The sequence below is a fragment of the Cydia splendana genome, chromosome 2 (genome assembly GCF_910591565.1).
Source record: "Cydia splendana chromosome 2, ilCydSple1.2, whole genome shotgun sequence".
Lineage (NCBI taxonomy): Eukaryota > Metazoa > Arthropoda > Insecta > Lepidoptera > Tortricidae > Cydia > Cydia splendana.
The window spans coordinates 17,336,921-17,354,115 of NC_085961.1; the positions used below are offsets into that span (position 1 = coordinate 17,336,921).

Consider the following 17,195-nt stretch of genomic DNA (forward strand, 5'->3'; position numbering starts at 1 on the left):
CCGGGCCGTGCCCGGCCGGACCGAGGCGTCCGACATGTCATTATCTATGACGGCTGATCGGTAATCACGTGGTGCTTTCCATAGCAAACAAAGCACCGGAAGCTCCGGCCCGTCTTCGGCCCAGTCTAGAGTGAGTCATCCTTTACATGTGGAAACCGTTACACACAAGGCAACTGGGCCTGCTACAGTTCACACGTTACCGCGTGGCCTACGAATGTACACTCTGACACACTCAGAAACGACGCTTAAGATTGTACGAGTAGCGAATATTTCTCATACAAATTAAAAACTTACATACAATTTTAGAAAATGTAACCAATTAAGTGCTGACGTTTTTCATCTTCTTTAATTTATTGTTACCTATTATGGAGAATTTTCAAAGATTGTTTTTAACATTATTTTGCTCTTTTCCAGCACCCCCAATTTGTAGGGAAAACGAAAAATATATGAAGTGTGGTACCGCATGTCCGATAACATGTGACAATTATAAAAATCCTCCTAAATTCTGCACTGACCAGTGTGTCGAGGATTGTTTCTGCAAAGAAGGTTACGTCAGAAACCGCTTCGGGCGTTGCGTGAAACCAGAAGATTGTGGTATGTGCATTACCAAAAATTGTATACCTATTCTTAAATCGATGGTTACTTTTGACTTAAGGGTCGTGATTAATTGATTATAAGCCTCTAATGACAATATTATTACATAATTACTTATTGTATCCAAGTTTACCTACCCATATATCCCGCGTACCTACCTAGTTATATTCCAAGAGTACTCGGCAAGGGAATAAAGGATGACTCACGTTAGACCGGGCCGTGTCCGGGACGGAGCTTCCGGCGCTTACTTTTCTATGACATAACAGGCGACCACGTGATGCTTTCCATAGAAAACGATGCGCCGGAAGCTCCGGCCCGGACACGGCGCGGTCTAACATGAGTTATCCTTAACACTTCGTTATCTGTTAACCATCGGTTGAACATAAAATATGTAACCATAATTTGTTTTATTTTCAAACCTACACCCTTATACATGCACTTTCTTTTTAGTCACCCTGTTTTTTACATTGTCACGGCGCGATTCGGGAAATGAATTAGACATTCACTAGATATGAAATAGTAAAGATATGTGACGTTCCACGGCAAAAGGTACCTTATGGCGGCTGGAGCTTACGCTATTATTGACGCCGCTACAATATTCAGCCGGGGCAATGGTACCTTTTGCCGTGGAACGTCACATATCTTTACTATTTCATATCTAGTGAATGTCTAATTCATTTCCCGAATCGCGCCGTCAGAATTATAATAAGCCATCTAGAAAATATATTTTAAATAAAAAAATCTTACAGAACCCATTTGTCCGGCCGGCGAAAAGTGGAACGAATGCTCAGCCCATTGTCAAGATACTTGTGAAAACTACAACTCCTCAAACAGGATATGCACTTACCAGTGTCAATCTGGATGCGTGTGTGAGACAGGCACCGTCAGAAGAAAGGATGGCAAATGTGTACTACCTACCGAATGTAGTAAGTGTACTTCTTTTACAAAAAAGCTCGCCATCAGTGCACATGCAACTTCAAATGTAACATTTTTAAATTGCCAAATTTGTATAACTCTGAATTTAAAATTGAACAAGCAAATGCATCAGAACTATACATGGGTTGCCAAAATCATAACCCTTCCCGTAGTTTGAGAAAAGTGAACTCTTTGTAATTATACAGGTTGTAATCGTTGGATCTATATCTGAATCCCTAAAGTTTTTTCTCCTATATTTGCATTCCCTAATATTGTTTGCCATAATGATCAGTTGTCCTAACACTCGTATACCCTAATTTTGGTTTCCCTATTATCGAATGGCCGATTTTTTTTTGTCCTAATATGTTTTTCCCTAATGGCACTTTCCATATTGAGTATTTATCCTAATGTTATGTAGCATAATTCTTTTTTTGCCTAATTATTGTTAGGCCTAAAAATTATATGTCCTAATCATCATGTTACCTAATTTTACTTAGCCTATCGATGCTTGACCTAACACTCGTATGCCCTAATTTTGATTTCCCTATTATCGAATGGCCAATTTTTTTTGTCCTAATATGTTTTTCCCTAATGGCACTTTCCATATTGAGTATTTATCCTAATGTTATTGAGCATAATTCTTATCTGACCTAATTATTTTTAAGCCTAAAGGTCATACGTCCTAACCATCATGCTACCTAATTTTAACCTAACCCACTTTTGTTGCAGCAGTTCGTTTTTGCGAGGATCACAGTTCTAACCTAACCTAACCCACTTTTGTGGCAGCAGTTCGTTTTTGCAAGGATCGTAGTTCTAAGTGACTTTTTGAGCATTCAAGAATAAAATCATTATTTGAATAAGAATTCGTAGGAATAAAATCATCTCGATTTTATTCCCGTCAAAAATATTCAAATAATTTTGGTCGGGAATAATTCGTATGAGAAAAAATTGAATGAGAATAACTTATTCTTAATCAAATAAATATAATCATGATTTTTAATGGAAATAATATTCCACGAATAAAAATGTAGTCCGGGTGTATAGGTACTAATTACGTATAGTTAGGCAGATGTAATAGTAGTTAGTCTCTTGTCTAATTTATACCTATGTTATGGAATAAAATCTTACAAATTGACAGTCGCATAACGCATAGTTTCAGTAACCGTATTATTTTTAATTTACTAACCAAATCATTAGGTTCAATTTAGCTGGTCTAGGGGCCTAGCCAAGATGCCAATCGTTTCCGCTCCGACAACGAAGCGCTTTGTCTCTATCACTCTTACATATTAGTGCGATAGAGAGACAGAGACAGCGTTTCGTTGTCGTAGCGCAAACGATTGGCATGTTGGCTACGCTCCCAATGTGCCTAACCAAGTTGCCAATTTTTGTTTTTATTTTAATAACCAAATCATTAGGTAAATTTAGCTGTTCTGGGGGCTAGCCAACATGCCAATCGTTTGCGCTCCGACAACGAAGCGCTCTCTCTGTCTCTCTATCGCACTAATATGTAAGAGTGATAGAGACAGAAAGCGCTTCGTTGTCGGAGCGCAAGCGATTGGCATATTGGCTAGGCCCCCTGAACAGCTAAATTGTACACAAAGATTTGATGGTTATTAAATAATTAAAAACAAAAATTGACATCTTGGCTAGGCACTTTAGGTGCGTAGCCAATATGCCAATCGTTTGCGCTACGAGAACGAAACGGCATCTCTGTCTCTCTATCGCACTAATATGTAAGAGTGATAGAGACAGAAAGTGCTTCGTTGTCGGAGCACAAGCGATTGGCATCTTGGCTAGGCCCCCAGAACAGCTAAATTTACTTAATGATTTGGTTATTAAATTAAAAACAAAAATTGTCATCTTGGCTAGGCACCATGGGTGCGTAGCCAACATGCCAATCGTTTGCGTTACGACAACGAAACGCTATCTCTGTCTCTCTATCGCACTAATATGTAAGAGTGATAGAGACAGAAAGCGCTAAAAACAGCTAAATTGTACCTAATGACTTGGTTATTAAATTAAAAACAAAAATTGGCATCTTAGCTAGGCACCCAATCGATTGCGGCACGAGTGCTACGACAACGAAACGCTATCTGTCTCTCTATCGCACTAATATGTAAGAGTGATAGAGAGAGACTATGCGCAACTCTACGGAGCGTCAACGTTTGGCATGTTGGCTAAGCACCCTGATCGGATGATAGAAGTAGATAGTGTATAGCGGAACTCTTCAATGTGTACTATACCTAAACTAAAGTAACAAATATCAAATCAATCCGAGTTTTAAATAGAAGGGTGAAAATCAACTTACAAAATATAACCAATAGTACTACAAAAATTAACTTAATTCTAAATAACATTTTAATTGAATAAAACCTTAGTTAGAATAGCCCCACTTCTAGAATAATTATTCTGGTTTTTATTCCGCATTTAAAATAAAAGTCACATGAATTATTCACGTTAATTTTATTCTAAAATAACTAGTGCAAGAATTATTCTAATTCAAATCGATTTGAATAAGAATAAAATTTCTGTTTTTATTCTTATTCTTATTCCAGTTAATTTTTGCCCAACTCTGGTTCTAACCTAACCTATTTTTAACAGCAGTTCGTTTTTACAATGGTCGCAGTTCTAACCTAACCTAACCCACTTTTGTGGCAGCAGTTCGTTTTTGCGAGGGTTACAGTTCTAACCTAACCTAACCCACTTTTGTGGCAGCAGTTCGTTTTTGCGAGGGTCACAGTTCTAACCTAACCTAACCCACTTTTGTGGCAACAGTTCGTTTTGGCGAGGATCGCAGTTCTAACCTAACCTAACCTATTTTTGACAGCAGTTCATTTTTACAATGGCCGCAGTTCTAACCTAACCTAACCCACTTTTGTGGCAGCAGTTCGTTTTTGCGAGGGTCACAGTTCTAACCTAACCTAACCCACTTTTGTGGCACCAGTTCATTTTTTCAAGGATCACAGTTCTAACCTAACCACCCATTACACCAATACCCATTAGATCAAACTAGTTAGGGCGTGATATGTTAGGCCAAACATTGTTAGAAATTTCGAGGAATATGGTAAAAAAACATTAAGGATATTGATAGTTAAGGTAGAAACACTTAGGACATATGAGTTTTAGGCTAACAATTAATTATGGAAAATAATTGTTATGATAATTGATCAATAGGAAAAATAACTGTTATGACAATTGATCATTAGGGCAATAGCCATTAGGTCAAAACAGTTAGAGCATTTTATTTTATGGCAAACATTGTTAGGGATTTCGAAGAATATGGTAAAATACATTAGAGATCTTGATAGTTATGGTACAAATGCTTAGGACAAATGAGTCTTAGGCTAACCATTACATTATGGACAATAATCGTTATGACAATTGATCGTTAGGGCATGTGCCTATTAGGACAAACCAGTTAGGGCAAGAGACTTTAGGACAAACGTTGTTAGGGATTCAGAAGGACACCCGTAATCGTTAAGTGTAGCCAGGCGATAATTCCGTAAATATAACAGATATTATAAAACTTCAAATTGATATCGACAGTGCGTTACCCAATGGGTAAAATTACATTAATAAGTTATTTTAAATAAAAGCAGAAATATCCCGAACATTAACTTCCCTCACACCTCCCTTCCCTCCCATAAATTTAGTACGACGACTCGCCCCTCAAAGAACGTCGGTGTCGTAAGAAATAAAACTGCTTGAGATTCATTATTTGCGATAATAAACTTTAATAACCTCCTAAGGCCCAGCCACACAAATGACAAACCCAAAATTTGACACTGAAATTTAAACCTCTAGTGCACGGAATACAGTTGATTTTTATTTGTTTAAAAATTTTACGAAACAAAAGAAATACAACTCTGTGCCAATTGAATATGATTTAAATTTCATCAAACTGAAGAAGTACTATAGGTAGGACCTTGGGCCTTAGGAGGATAAAATAATAAAACTACCGTTTATGAAATAATAAATCTAATATTTATTTTTTAAGGAAGTACATTTTTTGTTCACAGTAGTTGCTCGAAGTGACGCCCTTCTTGTGCGATACATTGACGGGCCCTCTTAAATGTTTCTAAATCATTGATTATTTCATAACCGGTAGTTTTATTATTTTTCTCAAAAATGGACGGCAAAGTCGACTTTGCCGTTTAAAAAATAGGTTGCGAAGCGCGTAGTTTATGGTCAGTCAAAAATTAAAAAGTTAAAAACATTGCAGTCTCGATTTTGGGACTGCAATGTTGCATACAAATTCCATTATTTGTCGAGTTCCAAACTTTTTAAAAGTTGAAATGGCCATATCAAATGAAGGCACAGGCCCATTAAACAGCCAAACAGATGATTAGTACCGCGACTATTTAGCTGTCTCAAATAGGTTGGCGTATTTTCGGCAGAAAAATACACTTCTATTTTTTTATTAAAAAAATAAAAAGGCGGCAAAGCTAATTTTTTCAATTCTTTCTACTTTTTTCTGTGAAAATATATACGTAAGAAAGTTGCTTTTGTAAAATATTTCTATGATATTTATATTTCTTGCACCATTTTTGAGAAAAGCACTATATATGACTCGGCTGGAAGGCTACTTGCTGGCTTCGGATTCAATTAAACGGACTCCCAAGGTCGTCCGTTTAAAACGAATCCTCAGCCTGCAAGTAGCTACTTCCGAGCCTCGACAATAATGTACTATTATTTCAGTTTATTATCGCAAATAATGAATCTCAAGCAGTTTTATCCCTTACGACACCGACGTTCTTTGAGGGGTGAGTCGTCGTACTAAATGTATGGGAGGGTTTGAAGTCAATATATTTGGGATATTTAAGCATTTATTTAAAAAAAATGTTATTATGTAATTTTACTCATTGGGTAAAGCACTTTCGATATACATTTGAAGTTTTCTGATATCTGTTATATTTACGGAATTATCGCCTGGCTACACTTAACGATTACATCCTGTATAGTAGTTTGTGCGACATAATAAGCCAATCTACTTTTCACCTTTTTTTAAAACCCTGTATATTATTTATTTTCTGACTGAGAATTTATTTCGTCTACAACAGCCGAAAAGATCATCTGCCCCATAGACGAAGTGTACGATCCGTGTTCCGCTCATTGCGAGCCCACCTGCGAGAACCACGGACCAGATCGCGCCTGTACCAAAATCTGCAAGCCTGGGTGCAAGTGCCGTGAAGGACTAGTCAGACGGAAGGATGGCAAATGCGTGAAGTTGAAAGAGTGCCGTAAGTCTTATTATCGTAGATTATTATCCTTTTTTGAAAACATACATATAAATAGTAATTTTTGCGACATGATAAGCCAATCTACTTTTCAACTTTTATTAAAACCCTGTATATTATTTATTTCCTGAATGAAAATTTCGTGTACAACAGCCGAAAAGATCATCTGCCCCAAAGACGAAGTGTACGATCCGTGTTCCGCTCATTGCGAGCCCACCTGCGAGAACCACGGACCGGATCGCGCCTGTACCGCCATCTGCAAGCCTGGCTGCAAGTGCCGTGAAGGACTAGTCAGACGGAAGGATGGCAAATGCGTGAAGTTGAACGAGTGCCGTAAGTCCTATTATTGTAGATTATTTTCCTTTTTTTGAAACCTTACGTAACTCGAAAAGGTGAACTCAGTCAAGTCAGCTCCCCACTAATCAAAAACCTATCAAAAGGTAACACTTCCCGCCACGGAACACTTGTGTAAGTAATACACAAAATACAATTTACTTACCGTTTTGTTTTTAATGACGATGTATGGGTACCTACTATATAAATGTAATTCTTATGGACTCTTCAGTCATCCCAGTCGTTGCAATCAACCTCCCCGCAACACCTGATTTTACCCGAAATAAAAGTTTCCACTGTCTCATGTGAAATTTTCCGCTAAATTTTTTAACTGTTTTGAAACTTTCCACAAGTTGCACATTAGTAGGTAACTCCAACGTTAGAATAAGAAATTTTAGTCGAACATTTGATTTTACGACAGAGCCCACGTGCCCTTCGTCTGAACACTATGATGAGTGCAACGCGCACTGCGAAGAGACTTGCGAATTGCACGGTTCCAATGTAACTTGCTTGCCCTATTGCAAAGCTGGTTGCATGTGCAATAAGGGACTAGTGCGGAGGAAGGATGGTCAATGTGTGAATTTAGAAGATTGCTGTGAGTGTCACACTTAATGGCATTTTAATCCGAGGTCATTAAATGTTTTTTGTCATTTCGTATGAGTTACAGACTTGTAAATGGTACGAGACTTAAGTAATGTTTTAGAAATGGTCCTCAGTATGACAAATAAATGTATGATCTGCCAGATATTCCGTAGTACTTAATAAATAGCAAATCTCCAAATCTTAAAACATCACATTGATGACGGCAAGCGCCCACGTCATGAAGCAGAGGCAGTTCAATTTCGAAATAATTGCTATACATACATGTTTTGTGCAGCTGCTCCACTCTGTCCTGAGAACGAAGTATACGATCCATGCATAAAGGATGACTCACGTTAGACCGGGCCGTGTCCGGCCCGGAGCTTCCGGGGCTTACTTTTCTATGACATCACAGGCGATCACGTGATGCTTTCCATAGAAAACGATGCGCCGGAAGCTCCGGCCCGGACACGGCAAGGTCTAACGTGAGTCTGTCAAGTGAGTCTTAACGCCGAACTGTCCGCCGGGAAAAATGTGCACCCAGGAGTGCAGGCTAGGCTGCAGAAAACGATGCGCCGGAAGCTCCGGCCCGGACACGGCAAGGTCTAACGTGAGTCTGTCAAGTGAGTCTTAACGCCGAACTGTCCGCCGGGAAAAATGTGCACCCAGGAGTGCAGGCCAGGCTGCAGGTGCAAGGACGGTTTCGTCAGAGATAAAGACTATTAATATATAAATAAAAATTATGAGACAATCTTACAGAAATCGACCTAGTCTGATTGTAAGCACAATGATGCTTGTATTGTGGGTACTAGATAGTGATTATAATATACGTATATTTAATTAAACTTTTATACAAGGTGAAATTTTAATCACCGGCCATACTCTGCGTAGTGATTTTAAAGGTCACACTGTACAAATTTAATTATGGGATCAATGCCGAAATCGCGAAAAAAATTTGGCTCATGTGATGCCGCTGATTTCTATGGGACAGCCAATTTTTTTATTCGCGATTTCGGCATTGGTCCCAAAATAAAATTGTTCAGCTAATGGCCGGTGACGGGGGACGAGGTGAACGAGGTCCCGTGCAGTGCGTGGCAGAGGGGGTAGAGCTACTATGCTCAGTCTGGCGGATGTCTTGTCTGTGGGTTACCTACGATTAGGACATGCAGTACCGGTCCCGGTACCAAGAATTTCATTTCCCGGTTCTGGGCATGGCCGGAACCGGGATTCCCGGTACTCAATGCATCTTTTGATTACTTTTAAGAAATTGTTTGTGTTAGCGTACAATCTTTATGAATGACTTATTTTCATATAAATAATTGCATAAGAACTAATAAATGACTTATTTTATTATAAAAAAACACTTAATTGGCGTTCCAGGCTATTTTACGAAATTAACCGGCACACTGCCTCCGCCTGGGCCGAGCCACACGGCCGTAGCGTAGTCGATGCACTCAGCACTATGCCAGCACGGCCTGCCTGCACGAATGCCTACTTTACTAGGGTAGTTTGTCGGGATATGTGGGTCCCCCGTTTCATAGCACCATTATTAAATGTCATATAATGTCCCGAGCTAAAGTACTAAAACATTACTACTATTGAAATGGGAATAAATAGTCATATGATGAGAACCGAAAAGTACCGGTACCGGGTCTTCAGTACCGGTTCTTTTGACACTATAAAATTCCCGGGAATTCCCGGGAGCATGCCCTACCTACGATATAACCCGTTATATCGCTTGAGCTCTAATATGAGTTTAAGAATAACACAAGTAGACACTTATAAGTCTTATAACGTAGATATTCGTACATACATAAATATACTTACTCAAATCAAATCAGTATTAATAATACACATGTTTTGTGCAGATGATCTCTGTCCTTCGAACGAAGTGTACGATCCCTGCATTACGCCGAAGTGCCCACCGGGAAAATCGTGCATCCAAGGTTGTAGACCCGGCTGTAGGTGCAAGAAAGGGCTGGTGAGAGATAAGAGAGGAAAATGTGTCAGTAAGTATTCATCGACATGCCATAAACAAAGAGCTTGCCCGGAAAAAAGGTTTACGATTTAAAAAGAAACAAAACCCTCTAATCTAGGTACTTTTGCTGAACTCAACCGACCAAAAGTTGCCAGGATAAAAATCAAATAGTAGGCACATCAACTAGAGATTTAGTTGTACCGTAAATAGAGAATATTACGAAAAACTCTGCGTAGGGGGCGCCACTAGCACGAAAAGTACACTAACCGCTTTGAAGCATCAATGTCATATTTATCTGTAACAAATATCTGTGGAAACATGTCAAAAAACTATTTACGGTACACAATTTTTAACAATGTTTTTTTTTATGTGAAACGTGACTGAAACGTCTTTAAAGAGTAGTATAAACCCCCGGATAGTAGGCACATAAACTAGAGATTTAGTTGCACTGTAAATAGCGAATATTACGCAAACCTCTTTGTAGGGGGCGCCACTAGCATAAACAGTAAACAAACCGCTTTGAAGCATCAAAGTCATATTTATCTGTAACAAATAATCTGTGGAAACATGTCAAAAAACTATTTACGGTACACAATTTTTAATAATGTATTTTTTTATGTGAAACGTGAGTGAAATATCTTTAAAGACCCGTAGGGGTCGGATCAAAAACTAAGTAATTAAGTCCGACTCACGATTGACTGCACATTTCTAATAGGTTTTCCTGATGTCATCGATATGTAAAGACCTATTTTAAATAGGCTGTGACAGACGGAAAGCCAGACGCACGAGTGATCCTATAAGGGTTCCGTTTTTTCCTTTTAAGGTACGGAACCCTAAAAATAAGCTAACTAGCAAAAAGCAGAGCTTTATAAGGGCTCGCGGAGTTTTTCTAGCTATATAGTTATAATTACTAAGGTAGTTTAATAAGAGATACATCTTAAAAAAACCGGACAAGTATCTTTTTTTCCGATAACTTAGAAGTTTGAATTTTTCACAGCTTTTAGGACCTTATGCTTTAATTTCAACTCGATACATACACGCGTTCCCGAGATAAAAGGCCTTAGTAGACAGACGGACGGACGGACAACAAAGTGATCCTATAAGGGTTCCGTTTTTTTCCTTTTGAGGTACGGAACTCTAAAAAGGATATGATGTGATATAAGGGCTTCTGTCCGTCGCTACCTTCTGGTCCCGCTTAATATGAAATACGAAACCATCGACACGAGAAGAAGAAGAAGGGCTTCTGAATATAATTAATACCCCAAATCATTTTCAGACTGTTTGTATTATATTATATCAATAGGTAACTACTTACATTAAATTCCTCGTACAAATATATTCTTGTTTCCTACATTTCAATACATGAGAGTTTAACATTACGTAATCTATTATAAGGGAACCATATCTATATCTCGATGTATCCAAAATATCTCATATTTTAATGCCGTTTAGTACAGATTTTATGTCTACCGTTCTCTCCTCTCTTTCTCTTCAATTGCTCAAAGGTTAACTGGAAGAGATCCCTGAAAGAGATACATTCGCCTTTGTTCCTTGTTAAGACCCACCATGATATAATATTGTTTGCAGACGACACCTCACTTATTTTCAAAGTCAAACGACAGCAACAAGCTTACAATGATGTAAACAATGCCATTTCAAAAGTAGTAAATTGGTTCAATGTTAATAATTTATTGTTAAATGAGAAAAAGACTAAATGTATTAAGTTTGTCACTAGTAGTAACGTAAGGCATGTGCAAACAAGTGTCATTGTGAAGGATGAGGAATTGGAATTAGTTGATAGTACAGTTTTTCTTGGTATAACTTTAGATTCTAAACTCCAGTGGGGTCCCCATATTGCTACTCTTTCGAATAGACTGAGCTCTGCAGCTTTTGCAGTGAGCAAAATCCGTCAGTTAACTGACGTGAAAACAGCTCGATTAGTATATTTTAGTTACTTCCATAGCATTATGGCATATGGTATTTTACTGTGGGGCGGTGCTTCAGAGATAAATACCATTTTTGTTCTGCAGAAGAGGGCTATTCGAGCAATATACAAAATGAACCATAGAGACTCACTTAGAGATAAATTTAAGGAAATTGACATAATGACAGTGCACTGTCAATACATTTATGAGAATATTCTGTATGTACATAAAAATATTGTAAATTTTAGGAAAAATTGTGAAATTCATAATATTAATACTAGAAATAAACATAAGCTCGCAGTGCCCTTCACTCGGCTCCATAAAATTAAAAAATCATTCATGGGTAATTGTGTAAGATTTTATAATAAACTTCCAAACCATATTACTGAATTATCTATTAATAAATTTAAGAATTATGTAAAGCGTAAACTTATTTCTAAAGCTTATTATACCACACAAGACTACATGAATGATATTACAACGTGGGATTAATTGTTATTCGAAATGATTATTTATTTATTAGGTATATTTGATTATTGATGAGGAAATGGATATTCCGATGTAATACTATCTACTTCTTTTGTTACTTATGCTTTTTTTTTTTGACATTTAGATTTTATTCTAGAAATTCTAGACTAGTATTTTTTTATACAATCTTTTTAATGTTTGACGATCCTTTTGTGAAATTCTTAGTGTTAAATTTGATATGTATAATAATCCAATTTTATTATGGAATAATATTAACATCAATAAATTGCTCTGATAATTAGATTAAGATTAATTACGATTCATAAGAGCTTGTTGTTAGGCCTACATGAATAAAGTATATTTTGATTTGATTGATTGATTGATTGTACTATAAAACTTTGTGTGTTTTTTCATGTTTTATGTTTCTTTTTGTACAATAAAGTGTTTTACTACTACTACTACGAGTACTACATCTCATTAAAATGTCAAAAGGGCCCCACGTGTTGGCTTAAACTCGGCGCACGCCTTACAAATGTCCGGAGCACCTATAGGTTCTTGATGGGTAGACATGAATATGGACGTAGCGATGTGACGACACTGACGACCCCATCGCCTGCTGATAGACCAGCACAATCAGTCAACGCAGGGCAGTTTGTGGAGAGCTGTTGGGAAGAAACATTCCCACTGCTCCTGGGAAGTGAGAAGTTCTGCCACCCAATATGTATAAAAAGGGCCCTCTGCCTCTGTCTTGCTTTAGCCGGTCGTCCAGAGTGGAAAGCGACATCCATTTTGTCATTTAAAACAGTAAGGCAGTAATATCGCACTGCAATACTGCTGCCGACTGCGATATTACTGCCGACTATATTACTGCAAATGTAAATAAAAATATTAATTAAAAACTCCTGGCAGTGATATCGATTTCGACATTTGCGCGCTGCAATACTACTGCCGAGTGTGCAGACTGTATTACTACCGCAAATGCCAAAAACCCTGTCAGCGACATCGATTTTGGCATTAGAAACAGTAATATCGCCCTGCAATACTGCTGCCAACTGCATTACTACCGCAAATAACAAAAATCCTGGCAGCGATATCGATTTCGACATTTGCGCGCTACAGTACTGCTGCTGACTGCAATATTTCTGCCGACTACATTATTGCCTCAAATGTCAAAACCCTGGCAGCGAAATCGATTTTGGCATTTGAAACAGTAAGGAAGTAATAATATCGCGCTGCAATACTGCTGCCGACTGCGATATTACTGCCAACTGCATTGTGCATTATTGCCGCAATATCGAAAGCAGTCACGTGTGATTTTAACCGACATATGTAGTAGTAAAAACGATTATAGATTCAATAAAAAAAAACCGGCCAAGTGCGAGTCTGACTCGCGTTTCTAGGGTTCCGTACATAAGTCCGACTCACGCTTGACTGCACATTTCTAATAGGTTTTCCTGTCATCTATAGGTAAAGAACTATTTTGTGTATTTTTCAATATTTTAGACCCAGTAGTTTCGGAGATAAAAGGGTGAATGGTCATTTTTTGGCTGTTTTCTTAAATAACTTCGAACCTATGTATTTTAAAATTATAAAAAAAACATTTTCATCTTTAGGTCACTAATTTACATATGTGTACCAAATTTCAACTTAATTGGTCCAGTAGTTTCCGAGAAAATAGGCTGTGACAGACGGACAGACAGACAGACGCACGAGTGATCCTATAAGGGTTCCGTTTTTTCCTTTTGAGGTACGGAACCCTAAAAATAGTCACGTATTCACTCATAATTAATTATTATTACTAATAGAAGACTAATAGGGTATTTGACTGTATTTAAAATAAATTATTTTACACCATGCATGAAATAAAGCACCAGAAGATTAATAAACGTAGATAGCAGTTATTTTTAGTCACATTTCTATTTTAAATCCCGTATAAAACTATAAAGAGTAGGTAATTTGATTGTGACGTCTCATGCTAGTGTTTCATGTAAATTCCTTAGTAGCAAATCGTTTTGACAGTTCGAAAAAAGTAACTCATTTGACTAGTAGTCAATTACCCAATTATACTGAGACAAAAACCCAGCGCATTTTTAACGGAACAACCTTTAACCTTGTTACTACTAACGCCATCTGTTAGGAAAATAAATAACCAACACTAGGTCAACAGATGGCGTTAGTAGTAATACACATTATTGACCCTTTTATTTATTTTTTATGTTTATAAAATGATATTTTTATGTTTGATAACACATCTAGACATGAATTTAAATGACTATGTTAAATTTCAAACCTAACAGTGCAGTAGTTTTTCCGTAAAGTGTACCACAAGAATGCATAGTTCGTCGAATAGTGATAGGGCTCGCTTCGCTCGCCCTAATAATTCATTACTTTACAGATCCCAAGTGCCCAGTTAACGAGCAATGGGTGGATTGTGTACTCGCTCTCTGCATAGCACTGAGGTGCGATCAGCTCGGCTTTCCTATCGGCTGTCCAGGCATTGTTGGACCGTGCGACGGCGGTTGCGTTTGTGCCAAAAACTACGTATGGGACAGTAACAACGTCTGCATTCCAAAGCAAAATTGCCGTAAGTATTGTTTAATATGTTTTCAAACGTCAAATTTGTTAAAGAGATAAATAAAAGTCAAGTAAGTCAAGTCAAGTTACTAATTTAGTAATCCCAATAACGCCTAGTTTTCCCTCTGGGTTGGGTAAGATATCAGAAACTTTTCTAAAAATTGTAAGAACTTGGGAATAGATTTAACTAACCTTGGAATCCTTACGGATGCATTCGGTAAAACGCTAAGATAGTCTATTTAGGGGTTTCAGTATTATCTAATGACATAAATACCTACTCAGGTTTCCCCAATTAATCGAACGAGCGAGCGAAGCAAAGTGAAGTTCTTACGTTCAACTTGGAACACACGGCTAGCTAGGGGCACATCCCGGCATTTCGATGTTTTTAAGCTGAACTATCAGAGGATAGTTTGATACACAATAACTTAAGTAAATTTGTTCTAATTTAAATGAAATTGGGCGAACGTATAGTTGAGGGCACTATATTTTTGTCATTAAATTTTGAGCAGGCTCGATTAAGAGGTTATTGAGCTAGAAGAGCTTTAAATGCTAAAAAGCTATTTGTGAGGGGTCTTCCTATTCTGGTAATTTTAATTGCAAGAAAGTATGGTCGAGTTTGGTATAAAATGAAAGTGCTTGGTTTACACATAACATAATATTGTTTTTTAATTTAAGATTTTAAAATAATTAGCAAGAAAAAAACGAAATAAAATAAACATAATATTAGTATTTAACATTTGACAAGAAAAATTACGCATTACCTCAGATACAGTTTATTTTAATTTCTACGGTGACTTAAATTTATGAATTAAGGGCTCCCCAGATCTTGCAATAAATCGCACGTGGTTTTCGATCCTTTGACGACTAAGTAGCACTGCATTCAATTGATCTTTTTGGCAAACCGCGAGTTCTCAGTTCGGGGCGAACTACTAATATATTTATGACTTTGCAGCAAGTTGCAATAATGACTTCAACGCTACATCTGGATGTGGTAATCACTGTGGAAGACAATGTACTGACTACAAGAACCCTCCTAAGTGTAACGTTCTACAGCTTTGTGAATACAATGGATGTGACTGCAAAAAAGGATTTGTATGGGACATAGTTACAGGTCAATGTCTGGATCCAGTCGATTGTCGTGAGTTATCGTGATATTATATGTATGAGTGATAGTTATTATATAAATTAAGAGACGTAGCCACGATCCGTTGGATTTTGGTTAAAGCAATATGTACTTACACTATGTACAGTAGCATTCAAATAGTCTGTGCGGAAAGAGAAGAGTCATGGAATGTATGGGGCCCAATACATTCCACGACTCTTCTCTTTCCGAACAGACTATATGGGAGCAGCCGAGGTGCTCAAAAATATCTGATCACGCACTCTCACGCCTTAACAATGTTCAAATAATTATGAACATCTTGGCCGCTCTGAAATATCTGATAGCGACTGTATTTAATATTACTTTCGTTTTATATTAAGCCAAATTTTGATTTCAGCGGTTCCTTGCAAAGGAGACTTATACGCGGAAAAGGTGAAGTGTCCAAATCCGTGTCCAGCCACTTGCTCCAGGCCAACCACTGCCATTTGTCCCAGGGTCTGCCTCAAAGAAGGTTGCCAATGCAGATCTGGATTCGTTCTAAATCCGGATGGAAAATGTGTATGGCCCGAAAATTGTCCAGGTAACTAGCATATAGTTTATTCTACTCGTAAATAGTCTATTTAATTTATAATTATTAAACTTACTGTCAACCAAATGGAAAATGTGGAGACGTTAAAAATTTATCAAATGGATGATACAAATTAATCATATGGATTTTTTATGTGCCAATTTGACATGGTTCTATTATAGCTAGCCCGGGATTACTTTGGTTAAGTGTACATATAAATTACGCATCCTTGTTTTAGATAACCTCGGATGCAACGGAGATCCTAATGCCCAAATAAATAATTGTGTCTCGCTATGTGAACCCACCTGTGGAAAGAATGCTGTATTCTGCCCTGCAGTATGCCGACTGGGTTGCAAATGCAAAAGCGGATTTATACTTTCGAAGTCCGGTGGTATATGCATAAAACCTGAAAAATGTGGTAAGGATCAAAATATGTTCATTATTTTCAATTTGTATGCCAAGAAAGTGGCTCCCCCGATTGAGATACTATATTGGAGTCAATTAATCGTCCATAACAAGATTTTAACCCGCGCCCTAACCCCTGGCTGGAGCTCTTACTTTCCCATCTGACCTTGATCTGACCTATATACCTAAGTCGATATTTTTTTTCATTTGCTTTTATTTTTAACGGACAGCGACGAAGTCAAAAGGAAGGAATTTATTGTGTGTGCCAAACGTCACGATTAAACTGAGTTTTATATGAATACTGTGTGTTTTCAGTGTATAGTCTGCATTTTTATTAACCCTTAATCAAACGGAACACTTTTTATGAGATTTTTGAAAACTAAAAATGGTTTTCAGGTAATTTGGGTGCGTAGATTACGGAAAAATATATTAAAAAAATTAAGTGGGGGGAGAGGGGTGTTTTGCGGTGGGAAATATTTCCCGTTATCCGTTACGGAATAGCAAAATTTTGAATGAA

At 37.6% G+C, this 17,195-nt stretch overlaps 1 protein-coding gene and 1 long non-coding RNA gene across 2 annotated transcripts in view; one reads left to right on the forward strand and one right to left on the reverse strand.

Annotated features, from left to right (window-relative positions):
- LOC134805539 (uncharacterized) overlaps positions 1–17,195 on the reverse strand; it is a 624,519-nt gene that overhangs the window by 383,067 nt on the left and 224,257 nt on the right. The window lies entirely within an intron of this gene.
- The window catches only part of LOC134800386 (zonadhesin-like), a 48,392-nt gene that overhangs the window by 11,123 nt on the left and 20,074 nt on the right, over positions 1–17,195 (forward strand). The window contains exons 11-20 of the mRNA XM_063772888.1: positions 415–594; positions 1,344–1,520; positions 6,570–6,749; positions 6,900–7,079; positions 7,501–7,674; positions 9,527–9,667; positions 14,425–14,613; positions 15,556–15,741; positions 16,103–16,285; positions 16,512–16,691. Coding sequence (XP_063628958.1) covers positions 415–594; positions 1,344–1,520; positions 6,570–6,749; positions 6,900–7,079; positions 7,501–7,674; positions 9,527–9,667; positions 14,425–14,613; positions 15,556–15,741; positions 16,103–16,285; positions 16,512–16,691 — 1,770 coding nt within the window. The remainder of the gene's footprint in view (positions 1–414; positions 595–1,343; positions 1,521–6,569; positions 6,750–6,899; positions 7,080–7,500; positions 7,675–9,526; positions 9,668–14,424; positions 14,614–15,555; positions 15,742–16,102; positions 16,286–16,511; positions 16,692–17,195) is intronic.